The sequence below is a fragment of the Cervus elaphus genome, chromosome X (assembly GCF_910594005.1).
Source record: "Cervus elaphus chromosome X, mCerEla1.1, whole genome shotgun sequence".
NCBI classification, from domain to species: Eukaryota; Metazoa; Chordata; class Mammalia; order Artiodactyla; family Cervidae; genus Cervus; species Cervus elaphus.
Window position 1 is genome coordinate 149,720,294 of NC_057848.1, and position 24,238 is coordinate 149,744,531.

The 24,238-nt window shown below is 45.1% G+C and overlaps 2 protein-coding genes across 2 annotated transcripts; both read right to left on the reverse strand.

The window, feature by feature from the left end:
• Positions 1-1,946: 1,946 nt before the first annotated feature.
• On the reverse strand, positions 1,947-4,767 carry LOC122690183 (melanoma-associated antigen B4-like). The gene is given in 3 exon segments (XM_043897215.1): positions 1,947-2,568; positions 2,571-3,610; positions 4,670-4,767. Coding segments are annotated over 2 exon segments (1,029 nt in total). The 5' UTR covers positions 3,550-3,610; positions 4,670-4,767; the 3' UTR covers positions 1,947-2,518.
• A 15,482-nt stretch (positions 4,768-20,249) lies between these two features.
• Positions 20,250-21,063, reverse strand: LOC122690536 (melanoma-associated antigen B4-like). The gene is made up of 2 exons (XM_043897469.1): positions 20,688-21,063; positions 20,250-20,626 (listed from the first exon to the last, which is right to left on the reverse strand). The coding sequence occupies exons 1-2, from the start codon at positions 21,061-21,063 to the stop codon at positions 20,250-20,252; spliced, it is 753 nt and encodes a 250-aa protein (XP_043753404.1).
• Between the last annotated feature and the right edge of the window lie 3,175 nt (positions 21,064-24,238).

Genomic DNA, 24,238 nt, shown 5'->3' on the forward strand with positions numbered 1-24,238 from the left:
TATAGAGGGCCAGGGATGTGATCTAGGCACAGTCCCTTTATCCTCATTTGGAGTCACTAGTTTTACACTCTGTACTGAAGTGAGGCTTCTCCCAGTAGACCAAGGTTCTCACCTCCCTGAGACCACTTCAGCAGAAAGAGAAGCACTTCGGCCAGAAAGCTTCCTCCTGGGTCTCGTAGGGCTGACATCAGGGATATGCCTCCACAGTCTCCTCTGTTCTGGGTTGAGTTGTCCTGTTGCTCCCCCTTCAGGGACCTCATCCTCACTCCTGACCAGACCCAGAGTGCACCCTCCACTGACCTGAGGCTGTGCTCCTCAGAACAAAGGCATTAATTTCTTGGAAGTTCTTGATTGGAAGACAGGATGAACCAGATGTGTGCAAAGCTATTGGGGCCTTCTGAGGAGGAAAACACTATAGGGCTCCACTCTTCTGGAGTCAGTGGCCCCCCAGTCTTAGATCAGGTTTCTTACCTTGACTTCTGGTGACATATGGGGATCCACCCTCTCTACGGGCTGAATCAGCTGACCTGTGGCCAAGGCTTTTGCCTTCTTGAGACAACAGAATGATAGGTGAGAGAGCTATTCCCTGGCTACCCTTGCCTGTTCCTCCGTGCCATCCCCCTTGCTATGGGGGCGTCCACTCATCAGAACCCAGTGTCCTCACTGTAAATCCTCTGAAGGCCTGTTAGGGTCTCCTCCTTAGGCAGAATTGGAGCTGCTGCCACAAGACCAAGGCACTCAACTCCCTGAGAACCTCTCCACCCTTGCCCTGCAGGAAAGGAAGGTGCACCTCAGACAGACTGCTCTCCCCTGGCCACACAAGTCAAGAAGCAGGATGTAGTTTGTGGGACCCCTAGTGTTCTAAAATCTTCCCCTTGATAACTCAGAGTCTGGGACTCCTCCATCCATTGACCTGAGGACACAGCCCTTAAGCTAAGGCCTTTATGTCCCTGAGAATCAGGAAGGATAAATGAGGGCATATGGATCTTTTCAGAATATCTGACATTGGATATGTTTGTGACTACATTGTCCATGAGTAGTTTTGTCTTCATTCATACCATTCACTTAGGAACATTATTTTAACTTTATTCCAAAAACAGTGCTTTGGGACAGGTATCCAACGGCATACATTTTTTGGAGTGTTTAGAGGAAAATGAATGAAAAGACATGATGTCTGGCTTAGGCTGGGAGAAGTGGCACTTTGTGGGCTCTGCACTAATCCAGATCAGGGCATTAGTCCTGGGAAGGTCACTTCATCAGTTTGTGAACTTGAGAAATTTGCATGTAACTCCATAAACAGAGTCTGCTAAATCCAATCCTGCATGAATGCTGGAATGCATGTACTACATATAAAGCAGTGGCATACTGATTAAGAAGTATTGTTTTGTAATAAATGAAAGTTATGATTTCTATGAACCCCTCAAATACCACCTTCCCATCTGAAATTATTTTTAATCCAGAAGGGAACAAAAATAGGCAGTAAATTACTACAAAAGAAACAAATATTCTTAAATGAGCTCAATGAGTCAAACTTTTTATTTTTACTAAACGAAAGTTTAAAAGAAATGAGGTAAGCCACAACTTAAAGACTTTTTACTCTATTTTTTTCTGTATTTTCTTTGTGTTTTTCAATATTTTCTGGGGTTGTCTTTCACATTTCCATGAAAATCTCTTGCAGTGCTATGTTACCCATTTCCAGATCATAAAGACAATAGAGATATTTCATGAATATCTTTAATTTGACCAAAAGTGTACCTTTAAAACTTTCATAACAGCAATAAATATAACAGCAGTATCATTAGCAAATTAATACTCTGAAGAAAAGCAAACTCTTGTAAAAATATTTGAAATGAATATCTTTAATTTTACCAAAAGTGTACCTTTAAAACTTTTATAACAGCAATAAATATAACAGCAGTATCATTATCAAATTAATACTCTGAAGAAAAGCAAACTCTTGTAAAAATATTTGAAATAAATGAAAAAATTATATATAGAATTTATTTGTGTGCAACAGAAAGATCAATGAGATCTAAATTTTATTACTCCACCCCTATGATCCTGCACTCTAGAAGCTTGACTACTCTTCAAGAAAAATTCTCTTCTAGTGTCATGTTATCTTGTTTAGATTGTGAACAACATATTCAATACTTTCAGTGTGCTTTACAAATCCCCACACTTTGAAAACATTAAAACAGCAAGAAACTGATTTATGATTCATACATTTGAATTCTGAAGCACAATAAACAGTATCAAAAGTAATCACATTTGAAAACACTAAACACCTCCTTCATCTCTTTACCTATCTACTTTAAATCATCTTTCATTAGGTATTTCTCATATGGATAAAAGAAAACAGATATATATTTTGTTAAAACAAGCTGCACCTAAACTCGCTTACCATTTACAACTGTAAGAACATATGGGTTTTGTTTCCTACACCCTACTACTCTGCACTATTTAGGAGCGTGACTGCTGTCTTCCAACACAAAGGGAACAAAGTGCCCTGCCCGCCTCCCTAGATGTGGGAGGAGCTGCAGGACTTGGCCCTGGAAGGGGCACTGGCCTCGCCATGGTTGGGGTCCTGGCCGCGCCTCTCGGCCCTGCTCTCTCTGCCTGATCTCTCAGAGCCTCCTCATAGAGGTCTGGGAAGGAACTAGGGACTGAATGGAGGATCTTGGCCAGAACCTCCAGTACCTTCATCTTACTGGTCTCAGCACAAGCTCTCGGGCCCCACAGGAACTCATAGCGTGGAGGATCACTATTGGGCACCTGGCGGTAGTTCAGGTATTCCTTCTGCACCAGATCTTTGGTGATGAGCCTCCTGGGCTCCCCAAAGATCCAGTGCCTCCTCCCAGCGTAGATTCCCAAGATATTGAGGAATTCCCAGACCTCCTCCTCGGTGGCCCGGTTACCATTCATGAAGATGACCCCCAGGAGCAACATGAGGAGACCAGACTTGGGAACCCCACCCTCATCATTTGGACCTTCGTTGCCCCCGATGCTGAGCTTGCTGATGAGGACGTAGATGTTCTTGCTGCGGTCGACTTCCTTCAGCTCCAGGCCAAACACCAGCTCCACGCGCTCAGAGGCTATCCTGAGGATTTCGGGGAAGTGCTCCCTGTACTTCCTGCTGACGACTTTCATCAGGGCCTTCTGCGTGATGGGCTCCTTCTTGATGTATTTCTCCAGCAGGAATTCCACCAGCATCTTGGCCTTCCTGGCCAGAGGATCTTTGAAAGTGCTCTCCATTGCGGGTGTCACCTGGGAAGCACCTGCACTTTCCTCCTCTGGGCCCTGGGCACCTTCATCAGATTCTACACAGGCAGGCCCTGCATCAGGAGAGCTAGGGGCCATGGCTCCCTGAAGCTCCTGGGGATTGCCAGTATCAGGGGTGCTCGGGGGAGAACCCTTAGGGACAGAAGAGGGGGAGGAGGGGCACTCCTCTCCTGGGGCTGCAGCCGCACTGGCCTGGGCCTCCTTAGTGGTCTCCCAGATCTTGTGGCGTTTCCCGTGGGCATGGTACTTGTTCTTGTGCCTCCGAGGCATGGTGACACAGGTCAGGGTCCGCAGGTGGGAGTGCGGGCAGGAAGGCAGGCAAGGAGGGCACCTGGAAGAGGTAGAAGGAGACACTGTGAGCACCTTCAGCAAGGAGAGTCCTCCCTGGCTTGAATGGAAGCCGCCTCTGAGGGGTCCTTGAGGCCAGTGCTCTAGGACCCACAGGGTTCCTGTTCACCTGGTCGTCCGGCCACCTGTGATCGTTGAGTAGCAAGTGAGAGTGAGCCCTGGGGTGCAGCAGACAGTCCTGCCTGGGCGTTAGAGGGGTAGCCAGTGGGGGCTGGCAGGGGAGGCAAGTCCTCTCAGCTGACATTCAGAGTCAGGATGAAAACTGGTGCGAGACTCCCCATATCCAACGCCCCCTCTCTGGCACACAGCCCGATCCCTCTCCTATCTGAAATTGACTCTGCCACCTTCCCAGTCACCCGAGATGAGGAGAGGAGGGCATATTCAGCCCCCCACTGAAGGGTCCCAGGACCTTCCCTTCAGCTGTCTCGTGGCTTCCCCTTCACGACCAGGCTCCAAGCTCCCCTCTCAGACCGCCACCCCTCTTCCCGATGTTTTGCCAGGAGGAAATGCTGACCACAGGGGAGGATCCTGAGTTGCCCGTTTGTCAGGGAGGATGGTCCTCATCCTGACTCTTCCCAAACCCTGACATCCTCGCTCTACTGACTGGCTTCTACCCCTCAGACCAAGGTCCCCTCTTCCCTGAGTGTCCCACAGACGAGGTTGCAGTGAGGGACCCCTAGCCTTTAGAGCTGCCTGGCCGCTGCCCAGATGATCTGCAGCCAAATCGCGGTGACTGGGGGGTTACACATGGCTGCCGTTCTGGTGTATGGAGACCCTCAGTTGCCCCGAGGTTCCCTCCTTCAGTCCCCAGGGCCCGTGGCTCTCCCTCTGCTGAGCAGAGCTGGGGTCCAGCAGAGCCTGACCGAGGCATTCTTTCCCGAGACCCCCTAGTGGATGGTCTTGGGGCCTAAGAGCTAGGCTGGAGCCTCTGGTCTGAGTGTAGCGGTAGAGTGGCCGGAGGTTTTGTGGCCCCCTCTTTTCGGAGGGAAAAGGGATTCGGGGTGCAGAGACAGATGTATCCTGCACTCGTAACTCATATCACCTCCGATCTCGACACCCAGTGAGACTTGGGACGACTCCCTCAGGCCACTGTCAATGGCAGCTGTCAGAGATGGCGGCACAGTCAAGGATGGCGTCACACCCTCAGCGAGCTTAGGAGGACGTCACTTCCTGTCATGCGCATCTGGGCTCGAGGAGGACAGTAGGGGCGGGACTTGGACAGGCGGGGTTCCGGGGGAGCTTCTCACAGGATTGGCAGGTGGACGTTCCCTTGACTCTTAAGGGGTCCTGGGCCGTCCCTGTCCTGAACTGTCAGCTGGCTCACTGCATGCCTCTCACTTGTGTCAGCACCCCCAGCTGGAAGAATTGGGGAGCTGAAGCCGAGCAGCTTTCCTGGAACCCGTGAGACCGCCAGCGAGGGCTCTCCTGGGCTCCCTCTTCTGTAGTAAGCGATGCTCTGTCGTTCTCCATGCCTTCCCTTAACCCCTGTAGGTGCTGGGCTACGTCCCATCTGCTGACCTGAGGCCAAGGCCTCACATCAAAGATGTGAACCCCCGAGTCTCCTGGTATGAAGGGCACATACATCTCATCTCGCCATTTCTACCTGAGGCTTCCTGGAAATGGCTGCTTTAGGTAAGATAAGCTGAGAGGGAAGGATGGGAGATGGTCTTCTGTGGTGTGGAACCCCTCACATGTCACTCTTAATCTTCATTCATATTGAGTGCTGACAGGGCCTGGAAATCCTTCCCTTTCTGGTATAAGTCCACCCCTGTCCCCAACTATGCTCATACAATTCCAGAAGAGTAAGTGAAGGGGCTCCTTAGCCTGCCAGTTCTCACTGTGGGCTCTCAGTCGACTGCAGGGTCGTTGCTCAAAAGTTCTGAGACGAAGTTCTGTCGTTTTGTACAAATACTGTGATACTAACTTTTTTCTTTTAGTCCCTGTGTGATAGTCTATTAAGGTGATCATTTAAAAGGGCCAGTTCTCATCCACTAACATTCCCTGGTGGCTCAGCCAGTAAAGAATCTGCCTGCAGTGCGGGAGACTTGGGTTCAATCCGTGGGTTGGGAAGACCCTTGGAGGAGGGCATGGCAAACCCCTCTAGTATTCTTGCCTGGAGTATCCCCCTTGGAGAGAGGAGCCTGGTGGGCTACAGTCCATGGGGTTGCAAAGAGTCGGACACAACTGAGTGACTTAGCACACACGCAACGAACTTTGTGCTGGTTGTTTCATGAGGTTACTTTCCATGTCCTGGCTGTTGTAAATAGTGTTGCAATGAGCAGTGTGATACATGCATGTTTTGTTTACCTAACTTATAAATAGACTAATCAGTGTATATGCCCAGTAGTGGTATTGCTGCATCATATGACAATTTTCATTCTATATTTTAAAGGAATCTCCATACTTCATTCCATAGTGGCTATATCAATTTACATTCCCCCTCAGAGTGCAAGAGGGTTCCCTTTTATTCACACCCTTTCCTTCATTTCTTATTGGTAGATTTTTTTTTTATGACTTTTCTGACCAGTGTCAAGTGATACTCTATGTAGTTAGATTTGGATTTCTCTCGTAATGAGCAATGTTGAGTCTTTTTTCATGTTCTTTTGGACTTTCTTTTTTTTCTATATAGCCAAAATAGGATTACAGAAAATTAAGCAGATTATATAGAGTTCCCATACAGCCAGTGTCTTCCTCTACTTAGTATATTAACATCTTGTATTGTTTGAATGGATAGAAATTCATTTCTTACAATTGATCAACTAATATCAATACATTATTTTTAAGTATTGTCCATTGTTTATAATATTTTTTACTTTTTGTCTCTCACAGTTCTGTAGTGCTTCCCAAGTGTATGACATTACCTGCTCAACAAACATAGTGTCATGCAGGGGAGTTTCAGTGCACTATAAATCTCCCATGATCCACCTGCCCATCCCCCAGAACATCACTTTGAGCCCCTGACAACTGCTGAAAGTTTTCTTCTTTCTAACGATTGGACTTTCCCAGAATATAATATTAATAGAATGACACAGGATGCAGGCTTTTTGTACTGGCTCCTTCTACTAATCAATATGCATTTCTTTCTCTGTATGTTTTTATGGTTTGAAATTCTTCCTTTGAAGGCTGAATAGCATTCCATCATGTAAACTACCAGGTTTGTTTAGCCATTCATGTACTGAAGGTCATCTTGGTTGTTTTCAGTTTTTGGCAGCTATGAATTAGCCTGCTGTTAATATTTTTGAAGGTTTTTGGATGGAGATAAATTTTCAGCTCTTCTGAGTAAATACCTAAGTGAGCATCTTCTAGATCATATAAGATTATGTTTAACTTAAAAGAAATTGCCAGACAGTTTCCAGTATGTCTGTATCACTTCATTCCGTTCAGTGCTGAGTTAGACTTCCTATTGGTCCCAGCCCTTGCCAGCGTTTGGTATTGTCAGGTATTTGTTTTTGTGTTATCCCTGTTAATAGGTATGTCACTGTTGTATTAATCTGAAATTCCCTGAAGACATGTGATGTAGACCATCTTTTCATAGGCTGGTTGCCATCTGTGTATATTCTTTGGTGAGATGTCTGTTCAGCTCTTTTAACCACTTTTAGATTGACTTGTTTTCTTATTGTCGAGTTTTAAGAGTTGATTGTATATTTTTGCCACATGTTTATCATGAGATATGTCTTAGAATTATTTTTCCCAGTTTGTGACCTTTCTTTTTGATTATCTTCATAGTATATTTTGCAGATGGAAATTTTTGATATTAGTGAAGTTCAGCTTATTATTTTCTTTCATGGATTGTACTTTTGGTGTTGTGCCTAAAATCTCATTGCCAAACTCAAGTTTTGCCCCCGTGTTATCTCTGGATTTATCTCTGGGCTTTCTGTTTTGCTCCATTGATCTCTATTTCTCTCTTTGTGCCAGTACCATACTGTCTTGATGCCTGTGGATTTGTAGTAGAGTCTGAAATCAGGCAGGTTGATTCCTCCAGTTCCATTCTTCTTTCTCAAGATCGCTTTGGCTATTCGAGGTTTTTTGTATTTCCATACAAATTGTGAAATTATTTGTTCTAGTTCTGTGAAGAATACCGTTGGTAGCTTAATAGGGATTGCATTGAATCCATAGATTGCTTTGAGTAGTATAGTCATTTTGACAATATTGATTCTTCCATTCCATGAACACGGTATATTTCTCCATCTATTTGTGTCCTCTTTGATTTCTTTCATCAGTGTTTTACAGTTTTCTATATATAGGTCTTTCGTTTCTTTAGGTAGATATACTCCTAAGTATTTTATTCTTTTCATTGCAGTGGTGAATGGTATTGTTTCCTTTATTTCTCCTTCTGTTTTCAAATTGTTAGTGTATAGGTATTCAAGGGATTTCTGTGTGTTAATTTTATATCCTGCCACTTTACTATATTCATTGATTAGCTCTAGTAATTTTCTGATAGATTCTTTAGGGTTTTCTATGTAGATGATCATGTCATCTGCAAACAGTGAGAGTTTTACTTCTCCTTTTCCTATCTGGATTCCTTTTATTTCTTTCTCTGCTCTGATTGCTGTGGCCAACACTTCCAAAACTATGTTGAATAGTAGAGGTGAGACTGGGCACCCTTGTCTTGTTCCTGACTATAAGGGAAATGCTTTCAATTTCTCACTATTGAGAATAATGTTTGCTGTGGGTTTGTCATATATATATATATATATATATATATATATATATATATATATATATAGCTTTTATCATGTTGAGGAATGTTCTGTCTGTACCTGCTTTCTGGAGAATTTTTATCATAAATGGATGTTGAATTTTGTTAAAGGCTTTTTTTGCATCTACTGAGATAATCATATGGTTTTTATCTTTCAATTTGTTAATGTGGTATATTACATTGACTGATTTGCGGATATTAAAGAATCCTTGCATTCCTGGGAAAAATTCAACTTGATGATGATGTATGATCTTTTTAATATGTTGTTGGATTCTGTTTGCTGGAATTTTGTTAAGGATTTTTGCATCTATGTTCATCAGTGATATTGGCCTGTAGTTTTCTTTTTTTGTGGCATGTTTGTCTGGTTTTGGTATTAGGGTGATGGTGGCCTCATAGAATGAGTTTGGAAGTTTGCCTTTTTCTGCAATTTTCTGGAGGATAGGTGTTAGCTCTTCTCTAAATTTTTGGTAGAATTCAGCTGTGAAGTCGTCTGGTCCAGGGCTTTTGTTTCCTGGAAGATTTCTGATTACAGTTTCAATTTCCTTGCTTGTGATGTGTCTGTTAAGATCTTCTATTTCTTCCTGGTTCAGTTTTGGAAAATATACTTTTCTAGGAATTTGTCCATTTCTTCCAAGTTTTCCATTTTATTGGCATAGAGCTGCTGGTAGTAGTCTCTTATGCTCCTTTGTATTTAAGAGTTGTCTGTTGTGATCTCTCCATTTTCATTTCTAATTTTTTTTATTTAGTTCTTCTCCCTTTGTTTCTTGATGAGTCTGGCTAATGGTTTGTCAATTTTATTTACTTTTTCAAAAACCAGCTTTTAGCTTTGTTGATTTTTCTATGGTCTCTTTAGTTTCTTTTGCATTTATTTCTGCCCTAATTTTTAAGATTTCTTTCCTTCTACTACCCCTGGGGTTCTTCATTTCTTCCTTCTCTAGTTGCTTTAGGTGTAGAGTTAGGTTATTTATTTGACTTTTTTCTTGTTTCTTGAGGTCAGCCTGTATTGCTATGAACCTTCCCCTTAGCACTGCTTTTACAGTGCCCCATAGGTTTTGGGTTGTTGTGTTTGCATTTTCATTCATTTCTATGCATATTTTGATTTCTTTTTTTATTTCTTCTGTGGTTTGTTGGTTATCCAGAAGCGTGTTATTTAGCCTCCATATGTTGGAATTTAATATTTTTTTCCTGTAATTGTGATCTAATCTTAATGCATTGTGGTCAGAAAAGGCGACTGGAATGATTTCAATTTTTTTGAATTTACCAAGGCTAGATTTATGGCCCAGGATGTGATCTGTTCTGGAGAAGGTTCCGTGTGCACTTGAGAAAACGGTGAAATTGATTGTTTTGGGGGTGAAATGACCTATAGATATCAATTAGGTCTAGCTGGACCATTGTGTCATTTAAAGTTTGTGTTTCCTTGATAATTTTCTGTTTAGTTGATCTATCCATAGGTGTGAGTGGGGTATTAAAGTCTGCCACTATGATTCTGTTATTGTTAATTTCCCCTTTCATTCTTGTTAGCATTTGCCTTACATATTGCAGTGCTCCTATGTTGGGTGCATATATATTTATAATTGTTATATCTTCTTCTGGGATTGATCCTCTGATCATTATGTAGTGTCCTTCTTTGTCTCTTTTCACAGCCTTTATTTTAAAGTCTATTTTTTCTGATATGAGTATTGCGACTCCTGATTTCTTTTGGTCTCCGTTTGCATGAAATATTTTTTTCCAGCCCTTCACTTTCAGTCTGTATGTGTCCCTTGTTTTGAGGTGGGTCTCTTGTAGACAGCATGTATGCGGCCTTGCTTTTGTATCCATTCAGCCAGTCTTTGTCTTTTGGTTGGGGCATTCAACCCATTTACATTTAAGGTAATTATTGATAAGAATGGTCCCGTTGCCATTTGCTTTGTTTTGGGTTCATGTTCATACAGCCTTTCTGTGTTTGCTGTCTAGAGAAAATCCTTTAGCAATTGTTGAAGAGCTGGTTTGGTGGTGCTGAATTCTCTCAGCTTTTGCTTTTCTGTAAAGCTTTTGAATTCTCCTTCATATCTGAATGAGATCCTTGCTTGGTACAGTAATCTGGGTTGTAGGTTATTCTTTCATTACTTTAAGTATATCCTGCCATCCCCTTCTGGCCTGAAGAGTTTCTATTGAAAGATCAGCTGTTATCCTTTTGGGAACCCCCTTGTGTGTTATATGTTGTTTCTCCCTTGCTGCTTTTAATATTTGTTCTTTGTGTTCGATCTTTGTTAATTTGACTAATATGTGTCTTGGGGTGTTTCGCCTTGGGTTTATTCTGTTTGGGACTCTCTGGGTTTCTTGGACTTGTGTCACTGTTTCCTTCCCCATTTTAGGGAAGTTTTCAGCTATTATTTCCTCGAGTATTTTCTCATGGCCTTTCTTTTTATCTTCTTCTTCTGGGACTCCTATGATTCGAATGTTGTTTCACGTTTTCCTAAAGGTCCCTGAGATTGTCCTCCTTTCTTTTGATTCTTTTTTCTTTTTTCCTCTCTGGTTCATTTATTTCCACCATTTTGTCTTCTACCACACTTACCCTATCTTCTGCCTCTGTTATTCTACTGTTGGTTCCCTCCAGAGTGTTTTTGATCTCATTTATTGCATTATTCATTTTTAATTGACTCTTTTTTATTTCTTCTAGGTCCTTGTTAGACATTTTTTGCATCTTCTCAATCCTTGTCTCCAGGTTATTTATCTGTAACTCCATTTTGTTTTCAAGATTTTGGATCATTTTTATTATAATTATTTTAATTCTTTTTCAGGTAGATTCCCTATCTCCTCCTCTTTTGTTTGGCTTGGTGGGCATTTTTCATGTTCCTTTACCTGCTGGGTATTTCTCTGCCTTTTCATCTTGTTTAGATTGCTGTGTTTGGGGTGGCCTTTCTGTATTCTGGGAGTCTGTGGTTCCTTTTTATGGTGGAGGTTTCTCCCAGTGGGTGGGGTTGGACGATTGGCTTGTCAAGGCTTCTTGGTTAGGGAAGCTTGTGTCGGTGTACTGGTGGGTGGAGCTGGATTTCTTCTCTCTGGAGTGCAATGGAGTGTCTAGTAGTGAGTTTTGAGATGGGTCTATGTGTTTGGTGTGACTTTTGGCAGCCTGTATGTTGACGTTCAAGGCTATGTTCCTGCGTTGCTGGAGAATTTGCATGGTATGTCTTGCTCTGGAACTTATTGGCTCTTGGGTGGTGGCTGTTTTCAGTGTAGGTATGGAGGCTTTTGGATGATCTCTTATTAATTAATGTTCCCTGTAGTCAGGAGTTCTGTGATGTTCTCAGGTTTTGGGCTGAAGCGTCTTGCCTCTGGATTTCAGTCTTGTTCTTCCAGTAGCCTCAAGATTTCTCCATCCATACAGCACTGATAATAAAACCTCTAGGTTAATGGTGAAAGGATTCTCCACAGTGGGGGACACCCAGAGAGGTTCACAGAGTTACATGAAGAAGAGGAGAGGGAGGAAGGAGATAGAGGTGAGCAGGAGGAGAAAAAGGGGGACTCAAGAGGAGAGAGACAGATCTAGGCAGTTCTCTGTTCCCAAAGTGTTCTCTGTAGCCCTGACACCCATAGAGATTCACAGAATTGGATTGAGAAGAGAAGGGGGAGGGAAGAAATAGAGGTGATCTGGGGGAGAAACAGGAGAGTCAAAAGGGGGAGAAAATAATCAAACCAATAACCACACTCCCGAGTAAAACTGGGTACTGAAGGTTAGATTCTTAAATGTCCAAAATTGATATCAAATACTGAAAAACAAAGATTAAAAATCTAGAGTAGAGGTTAGACTCTTTAAAATACAATTAAAAAAAACAAAAAATTAAAGAAATATTTATGAAGTTCACTTTAAAAATAGTGTCCTTTTTTGCCAGGCTATAGTGGGTTATAAAAATGAAAATTAAGGAGTAATAGAGGAGTGATAGAGGACTTTAAAAAAAAAGAAAGAAAAAATCATTTTAATTAAAAAATAATAATAGTAAAAATATATCTAGGAATTTTTCTGGAGCTTTTGTGGGCTGTGTGGGTTCAGTTCAGTTTCAGATAGCTCCTTGTTCCAGCTTACACTTCTCAATATCTCTAGGCCCCTTCTTGTGTAGTTGGTGTTAACAACAGCAATTTTAATCTGTTGCACCTGTCACTTCTGAAGCCGTTCCCTTTGTTTATTTGGCTTCTGTTTGCAGGTCTCTACAGTGTCTAATTTCTGCCCTGACACAAGTGGGCGGAGGTGGTCTCTTGTTTAGGTTCGCTTGTTCAGTCATGCTGTGGGGAGGGAGGGGCACTGCAGACAAATGTCACTGGCGTGTGTGGGGAGCACTCGGAGTGTTCCAGTCACACTGGGTTTGCCCCTGCTCATGACCATGTGTGATTTCCCAGTCTACACTGCTCTGGCTCCAGCCTGCTCTATAGGGAGCGGGCCCTGATTTGCGTGTACTTCCCAGGCCCAAGCCACTCAGGTTCAAGTTTTGGGGTAATCCACAAAGGCACAGGCTCAGTTGGGCCTGCTTTTTGTGCCTTCCCTGGCCCGAGCAGTTCAGGCACCCAGGAGCTTGACGAGCGCACTCTCCCCAGGTGCGGTGCGCTTTCTCCCCTCCGCGGTCCCAGTCTCAGTTTCTGGGCACGCTGTTCGGGTGTGCCTTGTGTCTCTTCTGGGGAGCTGATCTCTGGATGCGACCCTCCCAGAGGATGTCAAACATCAAGAATCTCAGGAAGTCTTTGGTTAGAGACTGGAAGCCTGTTTGCAGTTTGGTAGGGGATGCCCTCTCTGGAGCTGAGTTTTCCCCTTTCCCCTACCCCCTGTCTCCTGCCTCCAGTGGGGAATGGGCCAGTCCGCAGCTGGCTAGCTCTTCTCTGGTATTCGCTCAGTCCTTTGTTCTGGGAACAGGCGGGCAGTGCCTAGATTTAGGGCTTTTCACAGGTTAATTCTCTCTCTCTTGGTATCCCACAGTTTAAGTTGCTATCTCGCCTTAGCTCCCCCCGATTGCCCTCAGGGATTTCAGGCCCGATCCTTACTTTTAGCAATGCCGCCTGCTCCTCTACGTTCAGCCCCCACTTGCTGGTGTCGGATGTGAGCGTCTGGGGTACTTTTCTGCTGGGAGTTGCTTTTAGGCATGTAATCTGTGGATTTATTTTTCCTCCCAGTTAGATTGCCTTCCAAGATTGGAAACCTTCCCCCAGACCCGCTGGTGAGAGGGTTTCCTGATATTTGGAAACTTCCTCTATTAAGACTCCCTTCCTGGGATGGATCTCCATCCCTAACTGTATTGTCTCTCTTTTTATCTTTTATATTTTGTCCTACCTCCTTTCGAAGACAATGGGGTGCTTTTCTGGGTGCATGATATCCTCTGCTAGTGATCAGAAGTTGTTTTGTGAAGTTTGCTCAGCATTCAAATGATCTTTTGATTAATTTGTGGGGGAGAAAGTGGTCTCCCTGTCCTATTCCTCTGCCATCTTAGCTCCTCCTCTGATAGGTTTCTTATTCAAGGTAGGTAGGGAAGTAAGAACATATCCGCTAGCAAAATAATGTCTCATAAAATAAAGTCTGTGATCACAGGAATGCGATCAGGTACTGTAATGTAACCATAGGAGTGGCACCTATCAACTTGACATATCTATTGATTAGAAGTAAAAGAGCTGAATAGATATTTCTCCAAAGAAGACATACAAAAGGCCAATGGGTCCATGAAAAGTTGCTCAACATCACTCAATTCATTTCAGTCTCTCATTCATGTCCAACTCTTTGCGACCCCATGGACTGTAGCATGCCAGGCTTCCCTGTCCATCACCACGTCCTGGAGCTTACTCAAACTCATGTTCATCGAGTCCATGATGCCATTCAACAAATCGAAAACTCTGTCGTCCCCTTCTCCTCCCGCCTTCAATCTTTCCCATAATTGTTTTTACAATTTATGGATCTATTATTTCAAAATAAAGGGTTTGAAATAAACAGGGAGGCTGTAACTCGTGGTTCAGTTGATAGTGTCCAGGTTTTCTCTCCTTATGGGACAGGCTTCCTAAGCCCATTGCAATTGACTGAGTCACCTGATTAGAATATGCTTCTGATAGACGCAGTGATTTAAAATAGAATGCTGAGCTTTACAAAGACATTAGGATATGAGGAAATGCTTATGTAAACACAGAAAGAGAGTCAAGAGATAATCTCTGAGTTACAAGAAGTTGAAAAGGCTAAAAAAAATAGAGATTATATCTACTAAAAGGGGAGCATATTAACTTCAGCAACAAAAGGAATACAGGGGATAATTGAAACTGCTGGCGATCTTTGTGGTTTAGTCATCTTACCCTGTTGGCATTTGCCAGCAATGGATGCAACATTCTTAGTAACACAGACATCTTTTCATTCAACAGTAACATCTCAGACAGTGAAAGGTGATTTATGTTTTACTCTAAAGATCATGAGAAGACAGTGGGAATGGCTGATTTATAACAATTAAAAAACATCTTTTCAAATCCATCAATCAGAGTTATTACAATAACAAAGAGGTAGTTTGTGTGTCCTTTCTCCACAGTCATGTAACGGGATGCAAATTCTCCACCTGTAAATAAGGGAAATGTAGAATCTAAACTCTATACAATGTGGAAAATCTTTAGAAGCTGTGGGGCAGGAAGGATTCTCTTCTGTCAGACATCAACAAGACCTCTCCCAAAATGTGGGAAAGTGGGACAAACACAAGAAGAACTGGTGAAGGAGAAGAGTTGTGAGGAGCTTGTTGTTGAGTCCTGTCTGATTCTTTGCAACAACATTGACTGTAGCCTGCCAGGCACCAGTGTTCATAGGATTTCTGAGGCAAGAATACTAGAATGGGTTGCCTTTCCCTTCTTCAGGGGCACTTCCCAACCCAGGGATCGAACCTGGGTCTCCTTCATTGCAGGCAGATTCTTTACCCTCTGAGCCACCAGGGAAGCCCCCTTTCTAAAGGTAGCCAGATAATGTTTAGACCATGTTCTTTCTTTTTTGGTCGATTCCAACCCTGCAGGCACCGTTGGTTTGAATTTTATAAGCACACAAAGTGGAGGCATTCATGGCTTACAGTGTCTGGATTTGTACACACAAAGGGAAAGATATTGGGAGTCTAGGTGCAGAGAAATGCAGAAGAAAGTGACACTAGTTCTAGCACTGTAAAGAAATTTAATAGCCCAAAGTTGAAAAATTTGGATGGGGTGGCATGGAGACCTCCTCTGTTTGAAGATATTCACCTCAGGTTGGGACTTGAGCCCACATGACTGGGACTGAAACCCACCTGGCCGGGACTTGAATCCAGCCAAAATCCTGTTTGGGACTTGAACCATGGTCTTTTAAATAGAATCACTCACCTAGTGCCTGGCCTTACTGAGGCTCAGCTTTTTCTGTCTCAAAACACAAGGAATTCAGAAAGGCAAAGTGTAAGTCAGGAAATAGAATTACTAATATAGAATGCTTGTAAGAGATGGAAGCAGGCAGGTGATGGAGCTCTGCCCTGAGGATTAAGTGGGCTACATTTTATAATCAAAGGAAAGTGAAAGAGGGGGAAAGACTGACGTCTTTGAATAGAGCTCAGGCCTCCATCACTCACTCCCACTTCATTTGGGGCAGGAGAGTATCTGACCCTATGAGGTCAAGCTCGGATTATCATAGTACATCTTCAAATCAGTAAAGGGTGGTGACATTCTTCTTTTACCTATGGGACTGGAGCATATCTCATGTTTTATTTATAGCTTCATATTTAAGCAAGCCTGTTTCCTTTCACAATTTTCTGATATATTTCTTGAGTGATCAGTAACTTACAGTGGTCTCCCAAAGGTTCCTAGGTTTCTCTATCTCTAAGCCTCTACTAGACTTCTATAGCTACCCATGTGTCTGTCTGTCTGTGCTCAGGCCCTCATTCATGTCTGACTCGTTGCAACCCCATTAACTGTAGCACTCCAGGCTCTCTGTCTGTGGGATTCTCCAGGCAGGAATACTGAAATGGGTAGCCATTTCCTCCTCCAGGGGATGTTCCACACCCAGGGATTGAACCTTCGTCTCCCACATTGCAGGTGAATGCTTTTTCACCGAGTCACCTGGGACAGGTACCTGTATGCTATGCTATTCTATCCCTGTCATATGGAAGCAGGCTCCCCCAGCCAAGAGCAGTCATTTGTCTTGGTGGGTGTCTTCTCCATGAGGGTCTCCAGCTTAGACCATTGTCTGGAATTTAGTGAGCAAGGTTCTTCCCAACAAGAGGAGGGGACAGTCTTGCATGATCAGAAACTGATGATCAAAGGTAAACCTCCTAGCAAGGACTTGATGGGAGGGGCAGGTCACTTGGTTTGGGACCTTCCTTCCATCCCCATTATCATGGAGGATTGGAATGACAAGGTCCAAGGGAAATCAGCACAGGGGAGCTGCCCCACATATAAAATAACTGTCCTCCCTGCCACATCAAGGGTTACCTGAGGCTCCTCTGGAGAAATGACCAGGTGTCCTTTGGGAGCCAGGGAGTTTCCGGGGCTCCATGAGTATTCGGTCCCCTCGGCCAGCTTGGTCTGGCAGCCTCGAGTCTCCTATAGGACTGGAGGGACTGTGGTCATGATTCTGGTGGCCCTCTAATTTGTGTATCTATCGGGTCGGGTACTAGTGTTTTCCCAAACAGGGAGCATTCGTCCTTCCAGTCAGCCTCCTGGCTGTACGTAGATCCATCCTTTGTGCATGAGACAGTGGCTCTGATCCAGGCTGCCTGGATTCTGTCCCCGCCATGGGCTTTGGTAAGGGAGAGTAACCCTGAGGTGGTGAGGGGTTTGAGCTGTCACTTTGTGTAATCATGCTTTTTCCTGTTGTCCCTGAATCTTTTTTGCCTGCTCAACCCTATCTCTATCATTGAGTATGCCAAAGGCAAAATCCATGAGTTGATTTATGGGGGTCTTTGGTCTAAAGCTGCCTACATGGTACATTAGAGGAAGATGTTCTGGCAGACTGTTCCACACCCTCAGAACTGGGAAGGCAGCAGTTCAGGTTGTGGTTCTTGGGAAAGTAGACTAAGAAGCTGATCATATAAAATATCAGTCTCCTGTTGGAGAAAGAGGCACTTTGAAAGGGGTGTGAGCGCTTTCACAGGAGGGAGTTAAAAGGAGTTCTTTAGACATGGATTTTGGAATACGGTCATGAACATTTGGATCCATGGGACTTCGCTCCTCCCGGCCCATTTTTGGGTTAGGATGTCAGAAGACAGGGACCAATGGGAGTTATTTGTTCTGGTGCACTCCCAGTGTCAACAGTGGGTTCCCTGTGAGCACCTGAAATCTACCTGGTTGGTGAGCCTGAGAAGGCCCATTGGGTTAGTCTTGAAAAGGAACAGAAGCCAGTGGGAGGAAAAATGATCAGCGTCCAAGGGCCTACAGTCTTCAGAGAGGGAGGGAAGAGACCTAGGCTGTGAGCCAACTAAAGGGTTTAGTGTTATCACTGAAGTAAAACAAAAAGAGAGAGCCGAAAGGTAGGACTGGAGCAGCACAAGGCAATGATACCAATACTAGGCAAAAGGTCCTCTCAGGCTATTGCTGTTGTGATGTTGAAGAGGGCTCCTCTTTGGACTCCTGAAGTGGCTCCTTGCTAAGAATCCACCTGCAGTGCAGGAGATGTGAGTTCAATCAGGATTGGGGAGATACACTAAAGAAGGAAATGGTAATCCACTCAAGTATTGTTGCCTGGGAAATCCTGTGGACAGAGGATCCAGGGGGGCTTCAGTCCAAGGGGCCACAAAGGGTTGGGCATGACTTAGCGACTGACCACATAACTGTATAGAGTGAAAGAGGCAACACCTAACCAGCAAGGAGGCCCAAAGATCAAGAGACAGTCTGAGAAGTCTGGAGAGCAGGATAGAAGCGAAATTCAGGATACGAGGGAAGGTGTAGAGCTATGAAGGGGGAGAGGCTGGAGTTCCTGGTTGTGGATCTTGGGGGAAGTGGAGTGTCTACTAGGCAGAGAGTCCTAAGCCTGCTGAGAAAGGTGCTCACTTACTGCCTCTGCTCTGGGGTTGACAAAGTCTGCTTGAGATCCCCAGGAGGGAGGGGCTCGCCCACAGTGTAAAGTCGGGGTGCAGTGAGGCAGGCCAAAAATCTAGAGAAGGATGCAGAGTTCCCCAGTTTTGGCCCCTGATGCAGTTCTGGAGTTCAAGAATCAGACTGGGATTAAGAACATGTAGGGAGGGAATTGGGCTCAAGGTCTTACAGAGGGCAAACTCACCCAATCAAGTCCCTGATTATTTGTATGGTCTTAATTTGAACGTCATGCAGTTTTCTCCATTAAACTTCTCACCTCAAAATGGATAGAGCCATAGAGGAAGTGACAAAGACTAAGAGGAGAAAAGTCTTGGCCTCAGTGGACGCCTTCACCATTGGAAATTCTGTTTCTATCAGGCCCAAGGACAGCCACCCAAGTGTTCTTGGGGTATGCACAGCCTGGGGGTACTCCTTGCAACTCTCAATTGAGGGGAGCCATGACACAGCTGACACAGATCTTGCTCTGTGGGTCATGGAAGGAGAACAAAGCAGAGAGTGACAGCAAGCAAGTTTTTATGGGAGAGACAGAGGGAAAATCAGGGTTCTCCAGCCAGCAGTTTGGGCAAGCCCACTGGAGTTCACTGCAGCAGCAATCCGAGTCTTGGTACCAAATATGTCACTGGTGAAAAGAGATTTCCTCAGTTGTTGCCCTTGCAAAGAAAGGGAAGGACTCTGGACTAGTGCACATCAGGGGACTTGTCTTATGAAGGTCACTTTATCAGTCTTGTGAACTTGAGAAAATTGCACGTTATCCATCTATAAATGGAGTCTGCTATATCCTATCCTACATGAATGCTGGAATGCATGTACTACATATAAATCAGAGTCATACTGATTAAGAAACACTGGTCTTTCATTTAATGGAAGTTATGGTTATTATGAACCTCCAAAGTACCACCTTCCTATCTGAGGTTATTTTTATCCAGTAGATAGCAGAGACTATGCAGTGCATTTGGACAAAAGAAATAAATATTCTTAAATGAGCTAAATTCAGGCAAAGTATATTTTATTTTTACCAAAAAAAAAAAAAGTTAGAGGAAATAAGGCAAACTACAAATTAAAGGTTTTTGCCATTATGATTGCTTAATTGTTTTTTGGTTTCTCAAAATTTTCTGTGGTCTTGTTTCACATTACCATGAAAATCTCTCTTTCAGCGACATCTTACCTACTTCCAGATAATAAAGAAAATACAGATGGTTCATGAATTTGTTTTACATCTACCAAATCTGCAACTTTAAAAACCGTAAGACAGCAATACGTAAGACAGGAGTATCATTACCAAATCAATATTCTGAAGAAAAAGAATCTGTTAGAAGTAAAAATGAAAAAAATGAAATAAATAATATGCAGTTTAAAACAGGAGGACAATAGAGATCTAAACTTGGTTTGATCGACCCCTACTAACCTGCACTGTATAGAAGCTTGACTACTCTTTGAGAAAATTCTTTTCCAATGTCATCTTACCTCGTTTAGATGCTGAAAAACATATTCAATACTTTCAATGTGTTTTACAAATACCCAAACTGCGGCTTTCAAAACTTTAAACAGCAAACTGTGATTTATATGATTAATACATTTGTATTCTGAAGCACAATAAACCTTATGAAAAGTAACATTTGAAAATACTAAACTCCTCCCTCATCTCCTTACCAATCTAATTTAAATCAACTTTCACTAGCTATTTCTCCTATGGATAAAGGAAACAAGATATATATTTTTTTGAAATGAATTGTACCTAAACTCCCTTACTACATAAAAGTGTAAAGAACATACAAGTTTTGTTCCCTCCACCCCTACTACTCTTTACTAGTTAGGAGCCTGACAGCTCTGTTCCAACACAAAAGGGAAGAAAATGGCCGGGTCCCCCTCCCTAGATGTGGGAGGAGTTGTAAGACTATGCCCTGGAAGGGGCACTGGCTTCAGCCATCCTTGGAGCCCTGGCCGCGCCTCTCAGCCCTGCTCTCTCCGCCGGATCTCTCAGAGCCTCGTCATAGAAGTCTAGGAAGGAACTAGGGACCATATGGAGGATCTTGGCCAGCACCTCCAACACCTGCATCTTTCTGGTCTCAACACAAGCTCTCGGGCCCCACAGGAACTCGTAGCATGGAGAATCACTATTGGGCACTGGTCGGTACTTCAGGTACTTCCTCTGCACCAGATCTTTGGTGATGAGCCTTCTGGTCTCCCCAAAGATCCAGTGCCTCCACCCAGCATAGACCTCCAACACACAGTAATTCCCAGATCCCCTCCCCAGTTGCGTGGTTACTCTTCCTGAAGATAATGCCCAGGAGCACCATGAGGAGACCGGACTTGGGCAGCCCTCCTTCATCACTTGGACCTTCATCGCCCCTGAGGTTGAGCTTGCTGATGAGGGCGTAGATCTTCGTGCTACGGTCGACATCCACCAGCTCCAGGCCAAACACCAGCTCCACACGCTCAGAGGCTCTCCTGAGGATCTTGGGGAAGTGCTGCCTGTACTTCCTGCTGACGACCTTCAGCAGGGTGTTCTGTGTAAGGGGCTGCTGCTTGGGGTACTTGTCCAGCAGGAACCCCACCAGCATGCTGGCCTTCGGAGTCGGAGGATCTTTGCGAGTGATCTGAGTGGCCGGGGCTGCCTGGGAGGCACCTACACTTTCCTCCTCTGGGCCCTGGGCACCTTCATCAGATCCTGTGCAAAAAGGCCCTGCATCAGGAGAGCTAGGGGCCATGGCTCCCTGAAGCTCCTGGTGATCGCCAGAAGCAGGGGAGCTGGAGGAAAAACCCTGAGGGACAGACAAGGGGGAGGAGGGGACACCTCTTTGGGGGCTGCAGCACTAGTCTGGGCCTCCTGGGAAGTGAGCGTCTCCCTGGACCTGTGGCATTTCACACGGGCATGGTACTTGTTCTTGTGCCTCCGAGGCATGGTGACACAGGTTATGGATCACAGGTGTGTGCAGGCAGGGTGGCAGGCAAGGAGGGCACCTAAAGGAGGGGCAAGCAGATGTTGTGAGCAACTTCAGTGAGGAGAGTCTTCCCCGGCTTTACGCAAAGCCGCCTCTGAGGGGTCCTTGAGGCCAGTCCTCTTGGACCGACAAGTCTCATGTTCTCCTGTTGAGCCTGTCCCTTGAGACTGCTGAGTAGGAAGTGAGAGTGATTGCTGGGGCGCAGCCAGACAGCCCTGCCTGGGCGATAGAGGGAGGCCTGTTGGGGCTGGCACGGGGGCAGTTCCTCTCAGTTCACATTCAGAGTCATGGTAAAAACAGGGGCAGACTCCCTCATGGCCACCCCCACCTACAAACCCATTCACCCTGTTCCCTCTCTCGCTCTAAAGTTGACGCTCCCACCTTCCCTGTTACCCCAGAGGAGGACAGGAGGGAGTGCTCACGCCCCCAGTGAAGAATGCCGGCACCCGCCCTTCTGCTGTCTCAAGGGTGCCCCTTCACAAGCAAGCTCCAACCTCCCCTGACAGAACGACACCCCCGTCGCCGTGTTTGACTGGGAGGAAGCGCTGACCACAGGGGAGGGTCCTGAGTTGGCCGTGTGACGCGGAGGATGGTCATTACTCTGATTCCTCCCGAGCCCGGACATCCTTCCTCTGCTGACTGGCTGCCGGTCCTTCAGAACGAGGTCTCCGCTTCCCTGAGTGTCCCGTGCCGGCGATCGCAGTCAGGGATCCTCTCAGCCTTTAGAACTGCTGAGGTGCTGACCGGTTGCTCTCCCACCAAGTCATGCTGGATAAAGGGTTAGGCGTGGCCGCCAATCATGGGTGTGGAGACCCTCAGTCCCCCCACAGGTCCCTCCTTCAATCCATAGAATCCCGGACTTCCTTCTACTGAACAGAGCCAGGGTCCACCAACCCTGCTCCCAGATCCACCACCCCTGGACCCAGGTTATGTCCTGAGAACCCACGTACGAAGCCAATGGACATTGCCCTAAGAGCCAGGCCCGAGCCTCCAGGCGGAGAGCAGGTACAGGGTTTCCGGGGAGCTGTGAAGTCCCCTCTTTTCGGATGGAAAGGGTGTTCGGAGTGCCAGGGCGTATCTTTGTACCTATGCAGTGCACTTGTAACTCATATCACCTCCGACTTGGACACCTGATGAGACCTCGGACTCCTCCCTCTGGTCACAGTTACAGCAGCTCTCTAAGATAGCAGCCCTCTCAAAGATGGCATGAGCCCCAGCCTGGTTAGCTGGCCGTCACTTCCTATCATGCGCATCTGGACTCCAGGAGGATAGCAGGGGCGGGGCCTGGGTGTGCGGGCTTCCGGGGGAATTTCCGGCAAGATGGGGATGTGGTCCTTTCTTGTCCTCATAGGGGGTCCTGCGACGTCACTGCTGAGCTCAGTCAGCTGGCCTCACTCCTTGCCTCGCACTTCTCTCAGTAAACCAAGCAGGAAGAATTTGGGAGCCCGAGACTGACAGCCTTCCTGGAGCTGGTGAGACGGAATTGAGGGCACTCTGGGGCCACTTCCTGTGTGCTGAGTGATGCTCTCTGTCCTCTATCCCTGTCTTGCCCTGACCGTAATGCTGCGTTACGTCCCGTCTGCTGACCTGAGGACAAGGCATCACCTGGAAGATGTCAAATCGCCAGAGGCCTGGTGAGAAGTGCACCGGCATCTCATCTGGACGCTTCTGCCTAAGGTTTCCTGGAAATGGCTGCTGCAGGTAAGATAAGCGAGAGGGAAGGGTGGGAGAATGCTTCCTGTGGTATGGAACTCCTCACATCTCGCTCATGATCTTCATATCGACTGCAGGCGGAGCCTGGAAATCCTTCCCTTTCTGGTATAAATCCACCCCTGTCCCCAACCATGCCCCACACAATCCCAGCAGAGAAAGTGAAGGGGCTCCTTAGCCTGGCAGTTTCACTGTGGGCTCTTCGTCGACTGCAGGGGCATTGCTTGAAAGTTCTGAGAGGAATTTCTGTCCGTTTGTACAATTACTGTGATACAAGCTTTTCTCTTTTAGTCCATGTGTGATAGTCTCTTAAGGTGATCATTTAAAAGTGCCAGTTGTCAACCACTAACAAAGTTTGTGCTGGTTATTTCATGACCTCTGGGCCATACTGCCATGTCCACCCCAAACTTTGGTGCCCCATGATCCTGGCATGGGGCTCTGAGATTCTGCCTCAGGTTCCTTCAGTGAAGCAGTAGAGATTCATGGTCCCACGGCCCGGTGGAAGAATAAACTGGTCCAGTTCAAAGCCTTTTCCAGCTGATCCTGTTGTCTGTTTCCTTTGTGGCCTGCACACCTGTGTCAGCCTCAAAGTACTCCCCGACCTGGGCACTCATAGGGTCCAGTTCAATGGAGACTTATTGTTCCTCAGAGATTATTTAGTTTTGAGTTCTTGCTTTTTTTATTTGTCTTTATTCCTTGTATAAGTTTTCCATGGTTTGTTCTGGGTACAGGAAACAGCCGCCCTCCTTTGATTGTGGTCTCAGCAACTCTGAATGTGGAATTAAATCTGTAAAGGATTTAAGGAAAATCGGTAGTCTTACAATATGTCCTCATGAATACACATAGCATACTATTCTGTCTGAGACTTCTTTTTCCTGAGGCGCTCAGGAAATTCTTCTTGTTGCCTTAGTGTAGACTGCATACATTTTTCTAAAGTTTCTTTGTAGCTACATTTTTTATATTGCTGCTTTTTTTTATGGCGTGTTTTCTATTACATGGACTGAGTATTGTTTCTTCTAGACCAGCCTCTTGATTTTGTTGTGTTGATCTTTTTTATGCCAGATTTCTGAAGTTCGTTATATGCGTCAATATCTTCTGTGCCTGTTTCCTAAGAATTTTAATTCGAGGATCAAATTCTTACCGTGATATTTTGCTTTTCATTATTGTTGACTTTTATTCATTTTGCATTGGTGCCTATAACTCTATACTGGCTATGTGTTCTTATCCGTAT

Excerpts from the sequence above, each read along its gene's own strand:
- LOC122690536 (XM_043897469.1), bottom strand. The coding sequence starts at position 21,063 with ATGGCCCCTAGCTCTCCTGATGCAGGGCCTTTTTGCACAGGATCTGAT. Across the intron at positions 20,627-20,687 it reads CAGGGGCGATGAAGGTCCAA|GAAGAGTAACCACGCAACTG; the intron begins GTGATGAAGGAG and ends CATTATCTTCAG.